Genomic DNA, 16,732 nt, shown 5'->3' with positions numbered 1-16,732 from the left:
GTTTGTTTTCTTCGGTCTAAAACGAAGCATCGGCCGCGTAAAAAAATTGATCAGCGGACTTGCATAAAATATCGGAACTCGTTTCGCATTCCTTTGCCTCTGCTTTCCTTTCTCCGCCGTTTTTTCTAATCCCGCGCCTTTTGTTTCCACCCTCCGACGACCGCTCGTTTCCATTTTCTACCGATTCTTGGTTTCTTCTCAGTTCGACACCGTTAAGACGTTGCCAATAGTGAAATAGTGGTGAATCGTTCGACGACGGGTTAATTACTTTTTTTTTAATTACACGCACACACATATATATGTATATGTTTCTGTAATAAAGAATTTTGTGTTGCTGTTTTTAAAATCAATATCGTAATCGCACTTGATCTTTATCTGTGATGCAGCTGTTTAAATTTTTATGTCTACATTTATATTTTATAGAACAATTAAATAGAGAATTATGTTTTTCTTTTAATTTAAATAGGATTTCATAGGAAACTTTGACTCGCGCGTATTTCTCTTCGTCGTCGTATGTCCTTGTGAATGGAACGATCTTATGTTTACTAATCTCAGAGTTGTACTGCTGAATTGAAGAAAATTTGCATCTTGAAGCTAATTTCCGCATGCTTTGGGTATTAATTTTCATTAACCGAGTTTCGAGCACGTACGATGGGAGCGACAACGCGACAACAAAGTCATAGTTCAAAGTTGCGATATTACTATAATTATATAGATGATGCGTTTAGAGTTTCCGAACAATTAGCGAAAGAGTAGTTTGCAATTTCTTCGAGTTTATAGACGTTCTACTTCGTAGAGGAGAAGAGAATTTTGGTTAGGGGAGACGAGGTTTTCTTTTATCTCTTAATTTAAACTTTGAAATCGTTGATGTAAATGAAATAATAATAACGATTTGATACAATGTATATTAGATTTCGATAAATCTCCCGGGGTACAGAGCCGGTCGATTGGAATAAGACGTTGTTTCTTCGATAACTTCGTTGATTAAAATTGTAAGTTTGCTACTATAAAGAGTACCACTCGATTAAATCTCGATAAATCCGCCAGACGATAGAGTCAATCGATTTTGCCATAACGTAGGACGTAGGATATTGGAAAGCAAAGAGAGGAAGAGTTAAAACCCCATAAATGGCTTTATTCAAATCCCTAATAGGTCGGAAAAGGTCGGCTCTCCCCAACACTTGTTCAACAGGGGCCGGTGTATCGCTATAAAGGGCCGAGTGTCTGACTCGTCTGAACCTGAACGCCATGTCTGCCGGCAGAAATGCTGACCCCCATAAAAGAATCCACGTGTGCGTACGACACATGTGAATCGCCGCCTCCTTCGCCTATCGATACGTGTCCGTGTACGAAGCCGAATCGACCGGTAATCGTGCGGTAAATACGAGCTCCGGGCGTCGATCTCGCTATCGATACACTCGAACGTTATTATTTAGCACCGCGTTCAACATTTTTTTTATCCTCCCCTCTACCACTTTTTCCTTTTATTTCGTTTGCCTTTTATCGCGAGAAGGAAGTAATTACGTAAAAATCGCGGCAACCCTTTGGTCTTTCATGTCCTTCTTCGAGCTACATGTACGCGCGAGCTTTTTTGTTTTGCAGCAATATTTCATGTTTTATATAGGTTTGTACATGTAGCGAGGTGCTCGTTTCGCAAGTTTGTTGAGTAATGGGGATTACGTAAGCACCTTTCCATTGCAGTTTGAGAACTCAATGAGATCGGCACGTGTAAAGGTTCGTAGAAAAATTGAGAAATTAACGAAGTTATATGGGAGTGATTTAAAATGTTTTAAGTAGCCATTACGACTGTTTAAATTGTCGAAAACAACTTACATCGGTTGTCTTATAAAACTCTTTTACACGATATATCGAAGAAAAAATACGAGTACTGTCGTGGTATGAAGTGTTTTGTACGAGTCTGTTAGCCTATTTTTACTTATAATAATATATTCTTATATTTGACCGTAATGTATGCTTCGAAAATTTCAGATATTGCGTGAGTTACGTGTTCGAAAATATAACATTACGTTATTAGGCGTACGATACTTTTCTTGCTTCTTGTTGATGTTTAATTATCTTTTGTTGAATTATTCATAAGTAACGTGTAAATGAACTTTGACACAACGTAATAACAGATTAACATTCGCTGTTAAAAGTTACTTTGAAAAATGATCGCTTCAACTAAAATTACATAGCGAGAACTTCATTTATTACTAGATAATCTATCACGTGCATGCATTCACTTTAAATGCACAGAATTGAAATTTTTATATTACATGTGTACAAATTACGCTATTCTTATAGCGATAACATTGTCATTTTTAGTTCATTATGCAAATGAATAAAAGAAAAATGTGACCGATAATCGATAATACACGATAAAACATCTCAGATATGAATGACCAAGTATTGTAAAATAGTGTCAACTTACGATTTACGATCTTTGAAGTTAACAGACACGATATGCTAATGGAAATGAATTCTAATGTAGAAAGGTTTTTTATGCTGCGTCTACTCATCCTAAAATATTATTAAACGCAGAAAAATGTATCTTTTCCACTATTAAAAACAAATAATTTTTATTTAGAGTATAAAAAGATGAAACACGCGGAACATCACAGTATATAAACAACGTAAAAGTCGATATTAAAATGATTATCAGCGATAATTAAAACGCAAGAGCATGTTATTTCATAATTAATTAGTAAATTAATTTATTTCATGTAATAAAGATATTTGCTAATCGATATAAATTTGAATATTGGAAATTAAATTGGAAATTCATGTATTACTTTTCATCGTAAATATGCATTGGAGTACGTATACTTTTAATGATATTCATAAAAATTGAATTTTTTAACATTTACAAAATTTTCACACATTACAATTCAGCGTTACAAATGAATTACAACGAAGATGCTTCGTATAATATGTCATACTGCATCTTTTGTTCCTTGAAGTACTTATTGTTAGCATTGAACTCCGGTGTAATCTTAAACGTTTTGATGCACTTCTAATCAGTTGTGGTGCGTTATGCGTTTGTAGCGCAAGGGTCGAATGTCAAGTTTATGTCTTGTGTTTGTAGCGACTCTGACCGTGTAGGAACAACATTGGCGCCAATTGTAGCGTCTTCGCCTTGCTAGTCTTTTTCCAACATTCGATTCACGGAACACAAGTATTCATTGTATTACTCAATTTCCTGCATTCTTTCATTACTGTCATTGACACAACGCCCCATTCTTGATTGCTCTTTGTCGGCATTGGTTGCCTCCGACTATCGATTTAAGACGATAAATGATCATCAGCAAGTCTATTTTATGGCATTTGAATGAAACGAAATTACTTGGTCAAGAATAACTAAACTGATGGTTTATTCGTTGTTATCTTGTATTTAAACTGATTGCGAATGAAGTGTCGAGAAAGGAGGATGATCGAAGGTACTAAAATTTATATTACGATGTAGTTGTAGTTCTTGCTTGTGTGATATTTTAATCCACGTAAAATCATTCTTTTGTAATCGAGAGTTGACGATTAATATTTTCAGGGACGTATATATTAAGGCTGCGAAGAGATAATTATTTGTTATTTTCCTAAGAAAAATTATGTATTTATATGCGCGTAACCATTGAGTAATAGTTAAAATTAACATACTTGCATAACATTGATCGCATGTCTGGAATTAAAGAAAAATTGAACTCACACATATGCATACGTTAAGATCCCTCGAGAGGTTAAGAATTTAATTGGATTGTACGATATGATAAATTGAGACTTGTGATTAAATCGCGTGTAATAATTACGTAACATTGCACGAGAAATTTAGATTTTCGAATAATTTAAAGATTCAGCTACTTCGATATTTTAGTATTTGTTGAATCTCTTAGCGTAGTGCCAAAAATTCAGCTTGCACGGCCTGAGATTTTTGAACGTAATCGACGAAAAAGTTGTACGTAATGGGTCTTGTCCGAGTAGAGAATAAAAGCTGGAAGATCGCGTGTCGAGGTGAAAACGGAAGTTCCAAGCGATAACGTGTTACTTAACGCGTCAGCAAGTGATTAAGGTCAATAATTCAATGTAGCCTTAAGAGATATACAAGCTGCATGCTCGTGGCTTTTCGCACAAGCTTGCTCAAGTGTTTTCTTATCATTTTTTTCATAAGTGGTTATACAACAAAATATTTGGAATACAAACAAAATTTAATATCGTTCCGGTTTTATCCTATCGTTCTGTTTTACACACGTTAAGACCTTGGTGATAGAAAAACCTGAGGCGCCCTATATTGTTCAACATAAACCTAATCTGGATGTATCAATATACATACCTTTATGTATCTTCTCTCTGTCTCTGTCTCTCTCTCTCTCTCTCAAATAAACAAATAACAAGAAGGAAGACAAGATTTAAGGAACACTTGAAACATCTTGTATCGTTCGATATAAATCTAATCATCGCTTCTCACTGTTTATTATTTCATGTAATAAAGATATTTGCTATTATATAGATTATTGTCGCTTTTTCTTTTCTCTTTCAAAGAGTACAAGATAAGAAGGACAAAAATCAGAAAGACATAGAAAGAATCAGCAAGTTCGTATAACTTCGTATAACTTTCTCCAAATCGATACATACCTCCTCTAAACGTAAAAAATCACGATTATAAAATTCGCTGAACATGCACAGATCGTCGTATAATCGTGTCACAGCGGTGGCATATTAACCAAGGAAACAACACGCGAGTTTTTGTCGCGTCTCAGTTCCATAATTTTGTGTGCAGTGTAATGCGAGAGCAGCGAGAACCATGGCTTCCCTACTGTCTTTTATTTATCGGCGACATGTGAGCGGGAAAAAATATCCAGGTTATATACATACATCGAGAGCGCATCTCGGCTGGATACGCGCGGAAATAGAAACGGATATGCGGTCGGTACGCGCCCTATTTTTGGGGATCGATCCAATGAAAGCAGCCCACCGAACGCCGATCGTTGGATCCCTTTTGTCACGCGCCTAATCGGTCGCCGCTTCCTACCACGTTTCCAGCTTATTTTTCGTTTGAGCGCGTCTAACGAAAAGCGCTGTCGATGTTTGTCATGCCTGTCAGCCGAACGTATTGGTCGACTTGTACGATTTCGATGGGTGCGCTTGCTGCGGCTTGGTTTTTGCGCTTTTTGACGATAATCACGTAGGATTTCGAACGTTTCGTTTCCTTTGTACGGTACTAGAATTCCATTTATCTAAATCGTTGTTTCATTCACTGGGAGATAAATGATTCACGTAAATGAAATTTATATGACGAAAGTTTATCGATCGTCCTTACTATTTATGATTTTTCATGCATACGGGGAAATCCGTATTTCTGTTGCAGGTTGATAATTATCGACATAATAGAATCAGAAAGTGTTTGAGAGATAACATCGTGAAAACATTTATTCAAACGCAAAGAAAAGAGAAATATTATTTAATTTGGTAGCTAAATGACAAATTAGTTTACAGCTAAATAATAATAATTTTCATTGAGAAACAAGGAAACGTGTAAATATTTTTTGTAGCAATTGTACATCATGTTATGTAGTCTTTATATAATAAAAATCTTTTCACCTGAAAATCTATCGAGAACAGCTCTTTTAGCGTGGATTAATCAATCGCTTCGTGATTTTTTACCGAGAAAGACTCGTCGCTGTATACGTAGGCTCGTTTGGACTCGACCGGCAACCAGCCTCGTTGTTCTATTTTCTCCGGCCGAAACAACGCCTTAAAATTCCAACGATCGCAACGGGAACGTGATACGAAAATCGTATGTATAGAGTTACGATTCCTCCACGACCATGAGATCCTACGCGAGAAAGAGAGAAGACGAAATGGTATTCGAGAGACCCCTTGAACTCCGGAGTTTCTTCAGATAATGTGTATCGAGGTTACCACGTTTCGTAAGAGATAGATTGCGTCCACCCTTAAACGTCCCACATAGATTAAACGACGTTCTGGTAACGCTCGTGACACCGTTACTCGCGCCTGATGTAATTTACCAATCTGATAAATGCCTCCATTCGTGTCCGATTCGCGAAATCCGCCAAATTCGATGCTGCCCACGGCAGAGTTTATTTCGAGTAATTAAATCGAAGCCCACGAGATAAACGCGTCTGGGAAACACGACAGATCTATCCGCCACACTTAATACAATTATGAAATTAATTCTGCATCGTTAAACGTATTCAAAGTTCGCTGCGATCCATAGAAAACGATCAATACCCGTTTTTCAATCCATTCGACGTCAATCTCTATCCACCACCGTTACTTTCTATCGTTACAAACTATCGTAAAAGGAAGTTCATCGATCGACCACATTCGACGACTGGCAATACCATCGAATCTCGGCAAACGTCGCGTCGCGACGCGTCGGGTCGTTTCATCGATTTCATCCCTCGAAATTATTGGCGTTGTGGCATCGTCGCTATTATTAGCCTTTCTCGGTATCGTCGATTTCCATGAAACGCTGAAAGTCGCCACACCATATTCGATTTACGATGCCCGCGTTCACGATGATCTCAGCCTACCAACGGCTCGTGGCGATAAACTCGCAACGCGGTTCATTAATTTTGGTGCTCTTTTTTTCTTCTCCTTTTTTTTTTCGTTGGTTTACCGAGAAACACACAGACAGGCGAATGGTGCAAGGGTTGGCGGGTTGAGAGGGTGGTACGAGCGCTCGTGCGCTCGCAAGGAATACCGCGGGTTATCGCGATATAGCCATAAACAGACCGCTTATTCTCCTTTGACGAGTTTCTAGTTATGTTATCTCCGATTGTCACGCTGAACTGTTTCATTCACGTTTATAATAAATAACTTTCCGCCGGATGTTACTGATAGCTTAGGAGAATTGGTATCGTGGACCCAGCGTGGTTCGTGATCTGTGTATAATGCTATCGACGTTGACGATACTTGTAGAAATATACCGTACGGTAGAACTTCTTTATCTGAACTCTATTCGTTGAAACTTTTGATTAGTGTCCGATTTATTAAAGTCATGCTGATTCAATTAACTTATCCGAATGTGAACTGTTACTCTTTGGAACGATCGTGTAGACGATCGATCGAATTTCCAAACTTTCATGGACCCACTTTCGAGACTTTTTTTTATAGAAAATTATTTTATAGAAATTATTGTAAATGAACGATTTTATTAAAAAAAATATATATATACATATTACAAATCCATTGATCGTTCGTTAAATATGTTAAATATGATAAAGAATATATTATCCGTTTATGTAATTCTTGTAAAAATTGTCGATGAATTTGTAAATTTCTGAAAATTCTTCGTTTTTATTCGTTGAAATTAAATTATATTTTTCCAGAAAGCTGAATGGTTTACTATCGGGTAAACAAGCAAAAGATTATCACTCGTGGTGTGACGCGAGCGATATCACTGGAAATGGCCTCGAATAAGTAACAATTAAGTAACTAAAGATATGAGGTAACGGTAAAAACGGCGCATTTGTTAATAAATAATTTTAGACCGTGATGTCACGCGTAACAGCCTTCACGCATTGAAACTAATATCGTGCAGCGCTTTAATGGTCAACTGACAATTGCTGATCCGTCTCGCGGCATAAACCACATCAATCACGGCTCGTAACGATTTTAGATAAACGATATACTATAAACAACGCTTGATCGAGCTCCAGCTCGGATACCTGATTAAATAATACAAATAGTTAAACATAGGCTGATATTAAGCATTACATAACGAGAACGTCGAAACATTAATGTTTGAAACTGGCCTTAAATTTGGCATCAATCAATTTTCAATATTATTAGATAGAGCTTCAGGAATCAATTAAATCTCGATTAAATTGAGATGCTTGACGTTTTGATCAGCGATTGATGATTAACGATCAGTATCTATAATTACCGACTGACTAATCCACTAAGCCACTGAACGATCGAATCGCTGGTGAATTTTCCGCGCTTAGTTTCATCGATCGATTAAATCAAACACGATTTTTTGCAATTAATTTTTTTTCAATCGGAGAAATTAATCGATCGATTAATTTTTTACTCGTCCAATGTCAAACGCTGTATCTTTATTAACAATTACATACTTTGATGTAATTCGATACCTCGAAAAATTCTAAATCTAATTCTAATAACGTTAATTTCAATTAATTTCTAATAATTTCTAACACTTCTAATTTCTAATAATTCAACTAATTTCTAATAATTCCAACGTATATCGGGAACGTTCGCGTATAAATTAAAAAGCAATCGGACGCGAATAAATATTTTCCGCTGCAAAATTATACTGGATGTAATCGGTGCATTTGCAACGAATGAGATCAGATCGTGATGTCACTGGCAGGCGTTGCTTCTTTCTAAATAACTGACACATGAATTAGCGATGACGGCCCAGTGACGTGCAACCTGATTAACGTTGTGTCGCGCGGTACTCGATTCCATTACGTGTAACCGCACTTTTCTCAAATTTGTAATATACTAACCCGATATACCGTAAATAGATGTATCGTATTGTGCGGTGACTGAATAAATATTTGTATGACGTCACGCTTTGAAATTCCATATTACACGCGCCATCGATTGATCACCACCAATTACATTCTTTATCTTTCGTCATGCGTTAACTTCGATTCTAGAAAATATCTCTGTTTAGTGATTACAATCTTTTACACACAAATTTCACGTAATTTTCTCATTTCGACGATTGTTAATCGTTATTACAATTTTATTCCAACGAAGTTATCCTAACAATCAACATTGCGGTATTGATAACCGACGAGATTAGGCTTTGCCCATGACGTACAGAGACTGCTATAATTATTCGACAAGTGCCAGCGTCGTGATTAATCTCGAGCGTAATGAATTTGCATCATTCCATCTCCTCGCTGGAACCGTTTGCGTGCCTACTGTACAATGAAAAGAATTAGCCGGCACGAAATATAAACATAACGGGGTTAATGGTGGTCAATGACGTATTCGCATACAACAGTTCTAGAAGGTGATATCATTCGCGTAACGCGTTTTATTGTGACCGACACTGTTAATGTATTCGCAGGTTCTACTATTATGAGGTTTCCACGATGTGAAGGACATTGTCGTTATCGCAGATGTAATTTAGGAAGCGAATTCGAAGGATGTTCGACCAAAATTTTTACTAATATCAACGATTACGCTTTTTATTAAGAAGATGAAACGTAATTTGCTCGTTTAAGTCAACGAATGAAATTAAAAACTATTTGTTGTATCACTGAAACCTTAAATGTACGGTTCTACGTTCAAATTGTTATTCCTGTTAGATATAGCGAATTATCTGAACATTTTCTGTTAATTTAATAAATAAATTTCAATGAACCACCTTGAAACAATGTAAATGCGACCATTCGGCCGGTCCTTGTATATCTCAATTGTGCAATAGAACTCGAACCGTACGAACAGTAGATTCTTTTTGGAAGAAGAGGACGAGGAAACTAGCTTTGACATCGAATAGAATGATATTTCTAAGTTTGTAGATGGTGAAAGTATCACGTTCCTCGTAACTAAAGCATCGTTGGACAGGACACCTCTTCCCTATTTTTATTCGACTTCCCTCTCGTTCACGTGGGTGGGACAAGCTTACGTATTTAGCGTCGTGAAATGCAGGTGAGAGTATAATTCAGAAAAACCGTGGCAGGAAAGTGTTTCTGACAAGGGAACGTAAATATTCTAGGAAGATCGCCTGCGTGGATTCAGCTCACGTATAGAATATAGCTGAATTGTCGATATAAATTTCACATGTCGAAATTTCTCTTTATAACTGTTTTGGTCGATAACACGTGTTGTGTTTTTCAGCGAATAACGTGGTCCTGGTTAAAATTCGGTCTCTATGAGTTATTATTATTCGTTGGTCAAATTAATCGAGAGCGGTATAATATCGGTTAAAAAGTAAGCTCCAATTTTACTTTTATTGTCGACAGAAACGATAAACAAATTTATTTATCAAGTTTTAGTTAAATATATTATTGAATTTTGGAAGAAACAGCTTTGATATTTTCAAAATGTCTCTGTTCGGAGTTAACAATCATTTGCACTCTCAGCGAAGAATTACAACTTAGAGGAAAAATATTTCTATATCTTTTACTCAGCCATTTTATCTATCCTTATAAAACTTTTATAAAATCAGATATCAAACGATTGTTAAAGCACGCGTTCCTGTTATTAAGGTGCATACGTAATTAATAACTGCAGTTACGAAAGAACCAGGATACGCTATGAAAATTTCTAAGTAAAAATCGACACGATAAATTTTTTTAACTTAATTAAGATGAATCAGCAGGTTTGTCCTGTGTATGTGAATGCAATGGTATGCAAATTTTTATCTTGTCGTGAACAGGGTTGTTCTACGCGACGAGGAAGACCAAATGAGTTGCGCATCCTCGCGTGGCGATTGTCTCCACGCGACAACAACAGGAAAAGTTTATCGTTATCAGAGACAGACTCTTCCTACAGAGCAACAGAAATACAGATATCGTGGACGAAGTTGTGAATTATTTCATAATATTGCTCGCCTAAAGGAAATGACCGTTTTCTGTTCAATATATTGTTCGATATGTTCAATATATATTCGCGTACGAGCTTCCGATTTGTTTCGAAATTTCAATTATTTTTATATGAAAAATTAACGAAATAATCAAGACCGGATATGTAATTTATAAAAGTAATTGGCTAATTTTCGATAGAATTTGAAACAGATCGATCATTTGTAGAAGATGTGTAATTTATTTGAAATTTTATAACGTTAATTCAACCATAACGTAACGATGAATGTAAAAATATTCTGTTCTTTCTAATAATAAAATCTAGTAATATCGTCTATTGTTAGAAAATTTAGAAAGAAAAGATTCAAGAATCATAAAATGGTATCGTAAAAGCATTTAGAATGTGAGCATAGCATTTACGAGTCTATTAATTTGACTAGAATATTAAATATGATATTAATATAATTCGAGCGGCTAGAATGAATTATTTGTTGGTATTTCGTGTAAGGTAGCAATGACGAAGTGTCTCTCTTTCACGCATAATTTAGTAATAACGGCCCACGTAAACGAGTGTTTAACCAGAGCTGTATCGCGTGTCTCGGATGCAAGCTTTCTCGATTAGTCAAGGTAACACAGCCTTGCATTACAGTTTCACTGTGGACTTTTGGAATAGCCTGTGATCATTGCTGCACGTGCAATCAAACGCTGCCGATATTTTTTAACGTCTCTATTAAAAACTTTGCTTTAACAAAAATTACGTCATAAGAATAGCAACTTCCCATTGAAAGATTTTTTGTCTATTTCAATGCTTATTTTATTACTGCCATTAAGTGATTCAAGTAAATGATGTAAGTAAATGATGATATAAGTACGTATAATAGTGAGAAACATTTCGTTCAGTTTAGCGAAATAGTAGAATAACAAATAACAGGTGACAAAATAGTAAAAGGATATCCCTCGTCATCCTTATTTGTTGTATTCTTCTCAAAAACTGGCTATTCTTCGAACGTTTCCCGGTCTAAACGCACGACACAACAACTAAAAGACAGATTTATACATTTTCATTGTCACATCGATCAGTAACAGTCTAAAGATGAAAGAAGAAATCCGAGACCTAACCGACCCTATCGAACGATTTCTCACGATACTGAATGACTTGCCAGCATAACGGGTCACTGTCGGCAACCTAGAAGGAGCAAAAAAGGTGTATAAACCTTTTGACCTAACGTTTATTTCATTCTCATCCCCGTTATTGTCGTATATATCGCCACCCTACACGCCAACATATTTTCTTTTATGCCCCGTAAAGGATGTGCACTCCGTTCAGGCGTCGAAATCGCCTACACGCTTGTTCACCGGGTGATTTCAACGAGATAGAGGAAGATACAGCTGATATCAGAACAACCACGTCTGCAGAATTATTCGCAGACTTTCGTCCTTCTTTCTGGAGAAGATATTTTCTTCTCTCGCTTCCACGTTATGTCTGCAATGGAAGCTCGTTTAAAATTTGAGCTAATTAAATGCTTGGAAAGTAAAAAATGAATATATGACAAATGTTAACAACAGGATAATAGAATTGTAGAAAATAATATAAAGTTGTCGGTATTTAGCAGCTTCAGGTATAATCTGTGTTAATATTAACTATCCAACGAATGAGAAGTTAATTTTCTCTACTTAATAGATTAATTATAGTAAAATATTGTATAGCGTAATACAATTTATTCCCCAAATGTCTTCTCTTCTATAAAGCTGCGCGGGATGGAACGGTTCATATTCGTTTCATTGTAATACAATACGCTGCAGCGATGTGCGTACACATAATTTAGGATGAATCTAATAATGCAATGCTGCGTACAATATCATAGTGTGGTCAGCATGGAAGCACGCAGTGCTAATTATAGAAACTAAATATGAGATAATTAAAGAACTTGAGAGTGGCACAAGTGCAGCTGCACAAGTGTTGTAATTACAAATAGACCGGAAACGGCAGCAAAGTGATATCATCAGCCTAAAAAATGAAAAGAAAAAAATGATGCTTTTTCGTTATATACGTAGTTCAGAACAGAAGCTGTTCTGCTTTCGAATTCGATTGTTTGTAATGGTTAGCCATCAGCATCGGTACTGACGTCATTGGTACTTGTGCTTTTAATAACTGGATTTAACACATGTGTTACACACAGTGCTATTTGCTAGAGGGCTGTGCCCTGACGTGACGGCTATATATAAAAGGGGTACAATTACCTTTGAATTTCTATTACTCTCCGTAAGATTTACAATCTGTCTAATATTTGCGTTGTATTTAAAATATATCGTTATCTTCTTCCTTGTCTGTGGTTAACAAATATTAACCATATTCGGAATGTGCTAATGTGAAAATTAGATGTCTTTTAAAAAATTGATTAACCAATTATATACCGAATGAAAAGCGGCAAAGTTTAAAAAATTACTTTCAAGTAAAATTTCTTCTTGTTTAAAAATTTGCATTTATACCTAACAGAGTACTTCGTTTTACGTGCAGCATAATTTTGGAAACGATGATAATCGACGTTGTAAAATGTATTTGCACCGCTCTAATCTCGAAAGTTAATTCACTATCGTTTAGTCAATGAATGGGAAGTTCAAATAAGAGAAGCAATCAATGAATATTACCCAATATTTATCACACGCAAGACGCGAATTGGTTACACAACAGGATTACACCGTTGCGTAACTGTCTGTATAATTGTAAAAATATCCTCGTATACATTATTCATAACCTCTGCTCTCAAGATAAACGCTTTTAACGGTTTGTGACATCACACACGAGTCACACGTGAACTCAAGTTGCCGGGAGAGGCAGTTTGTGCGGTTTATGTGTATGTATATAATTATACATACATCCTCGAAATACCGAATATCTACTTTTTTCCCCTTATGTTTAGTATAATACGATTTCAAGAAAGATGGAGAAAATGATATAAGATGGTTTCTGGAATTCTATAATTTCTTGAAATTTGGAGTAAGATTTAACGTAATTATATAAAATGGGATACTATAATTACTCAATATATCATTATTAAAAAAGATGTAATTATCGAAGAAACTGAATAAAAATTATTTCTTCTTCCCTTTTTTGCAACTTCGGTGTATCATTATTTTCGAATTTCTTTTTTTTTTCAATTTTCTGTTGATTTCTTTCGTAAAAAAGAAAATCATATTGGTCGAATCACGACTATAAAGTAAATCGATGTTGCACACTTCGATCCGTAAAGTTTCTAGTATCGTGTTGAAAATTGATGATTTTGACGAATGAAATTAATAAATTTGAATGTCAGAGTATATTTTATGTGTAGCATACTTTTTTAAATGCATTTTTTTACGAAAACAAACGGGGAAAGAATTTCGCGGAGAAGTTGAATATTCTTGCATCAAGTAGGTCGCAGAAATCTAATCTAATCTAATCGATATTCTTGGACTACAGGAATGATTTCGCAGAAGTGCTAATAAACTGATTAACTTCTCCGCAAACAATTTGAACTAAATCCACATACGGAGATGATATGACCCATATTTCTAGAGCGTTGTAGGAATTAATTACACAGTCACTACTCGGCATACATAATGAAATTCAGACGTTTTCTGGTTTATTTGATCAGAGCATCGTGCTTATGTAAAATATTAACACGTACCAATGCAATCAAAATATTATTCCAAGCAGTCTACTGATTTTTGTTTGTATTCAATAATGTATTCCAAAGTTCTTCCGTACCTGTTTATAAATGAATAAATTTCTAACTATAGAAATTGATATAAAGTTAGATCAAAATAAAGTAAATATAAGGTAAGATATTAAGTCAATGTAATTAAGATTAAATACTAAGCAAGGTACAAGTAAGTATTACTTTGGAAGGTAATGATCAAACGCCAGCATCGCATTCTCATACCTATACGATAGTATTATCCTGTTATTTTGAAAAACAGATGATTCTTAATAATCTCAAAAACCGTAACATCATATCATTTTCTGTACTTAAAAAGTCAACGTTAGCTGTATAAATGCGAGGAAGGAAAAATTTTGAGAAGATAATGACGTAATAAATAGATCATAGAAATCATTTTATTACAAAAAAAAAATTACTAGGAGCTGAGTGTGTAAAATCTCCGATATGGATAATGTCAATTAATTTCACAGCAAAGCTAAGAGAGAAGATACTTGAGAAGAAAGCGATAATGCGATAAATCGAATAGTTGATTCAGAATTGGAAGCTCGACTATTACGTAAAGTGTGCGATATTATAAAATTAAGTTTATCATCGCGAAAACTGTCTTGTACGAATGATAAATGAGGCGTGCTGAATTTCTGCAGCAGAGTCATATTTGCCACGCGATCGAGAGATCGATGGTAGATCAACGCATAGCCGGCATTCTCACGCGCATGTGCCGCGGATTCGTTGTTCGCATTTACGTTCCTAAGAGTATGGAGCGACGTTACGTCGTCTTGCGTTAAATTGTCCTCACCTACGTTCATAAAACGTACCCACGTACGATACAGCGTTCAATTATTATCGACTTTCTAGGTCTCGTGGCGCGAAAGAAAGGTCTCGTGGCATCTCGTATTCAGATACTACGCGATAACGGCGGCCTACCGGAAATGAGGCCGGCAACTTGCTTCGGAGAACTTCTCGCGTGCCAACTTCGATCAGCCCCGTTTCGAGTGGTGAAAATTCGCGATAACTCCGCGAAATACATTTCTCCTTCTTTTCTCTGTTTCTCTTTTTCTCCCTCTCTCTCTCTCTCTCTCTCTCTCTCTCTCCCTCTATCTGTACGTCTGTCTGTCTGTCTGTCTCTCCCGTCTGTATCTTCCTCCTATGGTACAGCGATTTCTTGCGCAATCGTGCTAAACGAACCGGTAGTTCGGTCGATCGATACCACGGGTCGTAATGAAAGTTCGTTCATCCTCGATCGATATTCGTCGAATAGCGAATGATTATCCGAAACGCGGGTTTTATTGCGAATAAAAATGGCTATCGAAAGAGCCGAATACGAAGGTACGTACGACCGGTAACATCACTGGATAAATGACACTTTAGCGGAATGAACGTTAATTCCACTCTTCTCTCTTTCTCTTTCTAAGCTACGACAACGAACGCGCGTGACGATGTTAAACGATGACGGTAGAGCGAAGCGCAGCACTGCTTAAACCAGCGACGCGAGAATGGAACACTGTTTCGTTAGGAGATACGCGATTCGTGTAAAAATCCTAGAAGCTAGACGGAATATCTGCGGAGAAGCCCTTTGTCTACGAGCGAACGGTACGTAACTGGGATATTTCAAGGACTCACTCACCACAGCCTCGGTGACCGGTATCCACGTGACGACCAGTAGGGCAAGGACGCAGGTGACTCGCAGGACAACCGGGAACGGACGTAACCCGCGGGCTGCATTGGTCGACGTCGCCGCGGCCCTAGGCCGCATTGTGCCCGACTCTTCTCCTCCTCCTCCTCCCTCTTGTCCCTTTCGTTCTTCCTTCTTCGTTTTCCCCCTCGTTTACCTGTTTACGTTGGTGGAGTTTTGCGAATAGACCGGCAGCCCGCGAAATAGCCGATACTCTCTGATCCGGCTATTCGAACGTCTCGTTCGTACGGTACACACTCGTGCTCGGATTCCGAGTTCTCTGGTGTGTAGTTAAGAGATGTCGTGTCGTGTGGTTGGAAAACGATGCGGTGGCTGGTCGGCCAGCCTGTCGACGCAGCGCGTGTCGAAGGGCCAGACAGACGGCCCGGTTGGCCCGTCCTCCCGATCGGTCGCCGCTTCGCGCAGCCAGACAGGCCTAAGTCAGCGGTGGAGGAGGCGCTCTTCTCTCTTCTCCTCTTCGTGGAGCTGTATCCTTGCGCGTCCGAGCGCGTCACGGTGGCGGGTAAATGCTCCCCTCTCGCTCTCTACTCGCCGGTTCTCGCTTCAGTTCGCTCGAGCCAGAGAGACCTACGGCGCGATCGACATCGGCTGAGACCGTGCAACAGTCCTCGTGCGACGCGCGATCGAGCTCGCCTCGACCCGGTCAGCAATCCTCTCCTCCTCTTCCTTCTCCTCCTCTTTTGCCACCTCCTCTTCCTCCTTTTTCTCTTCTGCTGCTCCTCTTCCCTCCAACTTCTTCCTCTTTTTCTCTTCCTCTTCTTCTGCTTACTCTTCTACGCGCTCTTCTCCGCTTACTTCCCTCTCTAACCACACACACGCTC

The 16,732-nt window shown here is 37.5% G+C and overlaps 1 protein-coding gene across 1 annotated transcript in view; it reads right to left on the bottom strand.

Moving 5' to 3' along the window:
- LOC117242792 (collagen alpha-5(IV) chain) overlaps positions 1 to 16,608 on the bottom strand; it is a 56,717-nt gene extending 40,109 nt beyond the window's left edge. The window contains exon 1 of the mRNA XM_033509718.1: positions 15,843 to 16,608. Within this exon, the coding sequence (XP_033365609.1) occupies positions 15,843 to 15,971 (129 nt within the window). The 5' untranslated portion in view covers positions 15,972 to 16,608. The remainder of the gene's footprint in view (positions 1 to 15,842) is intronic.
- Between the last annotated feature and the right edge of the window lie 124 nt (positions 16,609 to 16,732).

The sequence above is a fragment of the Bombus vosnesenskii genome, unplaced genomic scaffold (assembly GCF_011952255.1).
Source record: "Bombus vosnesenskii isolate JDL3184/JDL3185 unplaced genomic scaffold, Bvos_JDL3184-5_v1.1 scf7180000016279, whole genome shotgun sequence".
Lineage (NCBI taxonomy): Eukaryota > Metazoa > Arthropoda > Insecta > Hymenoptera > Apidae > Bombus > Bombus vosnesenskii.
This window is presented reverse-complemented; position numbering and strand designations above follow the sequence as displayed.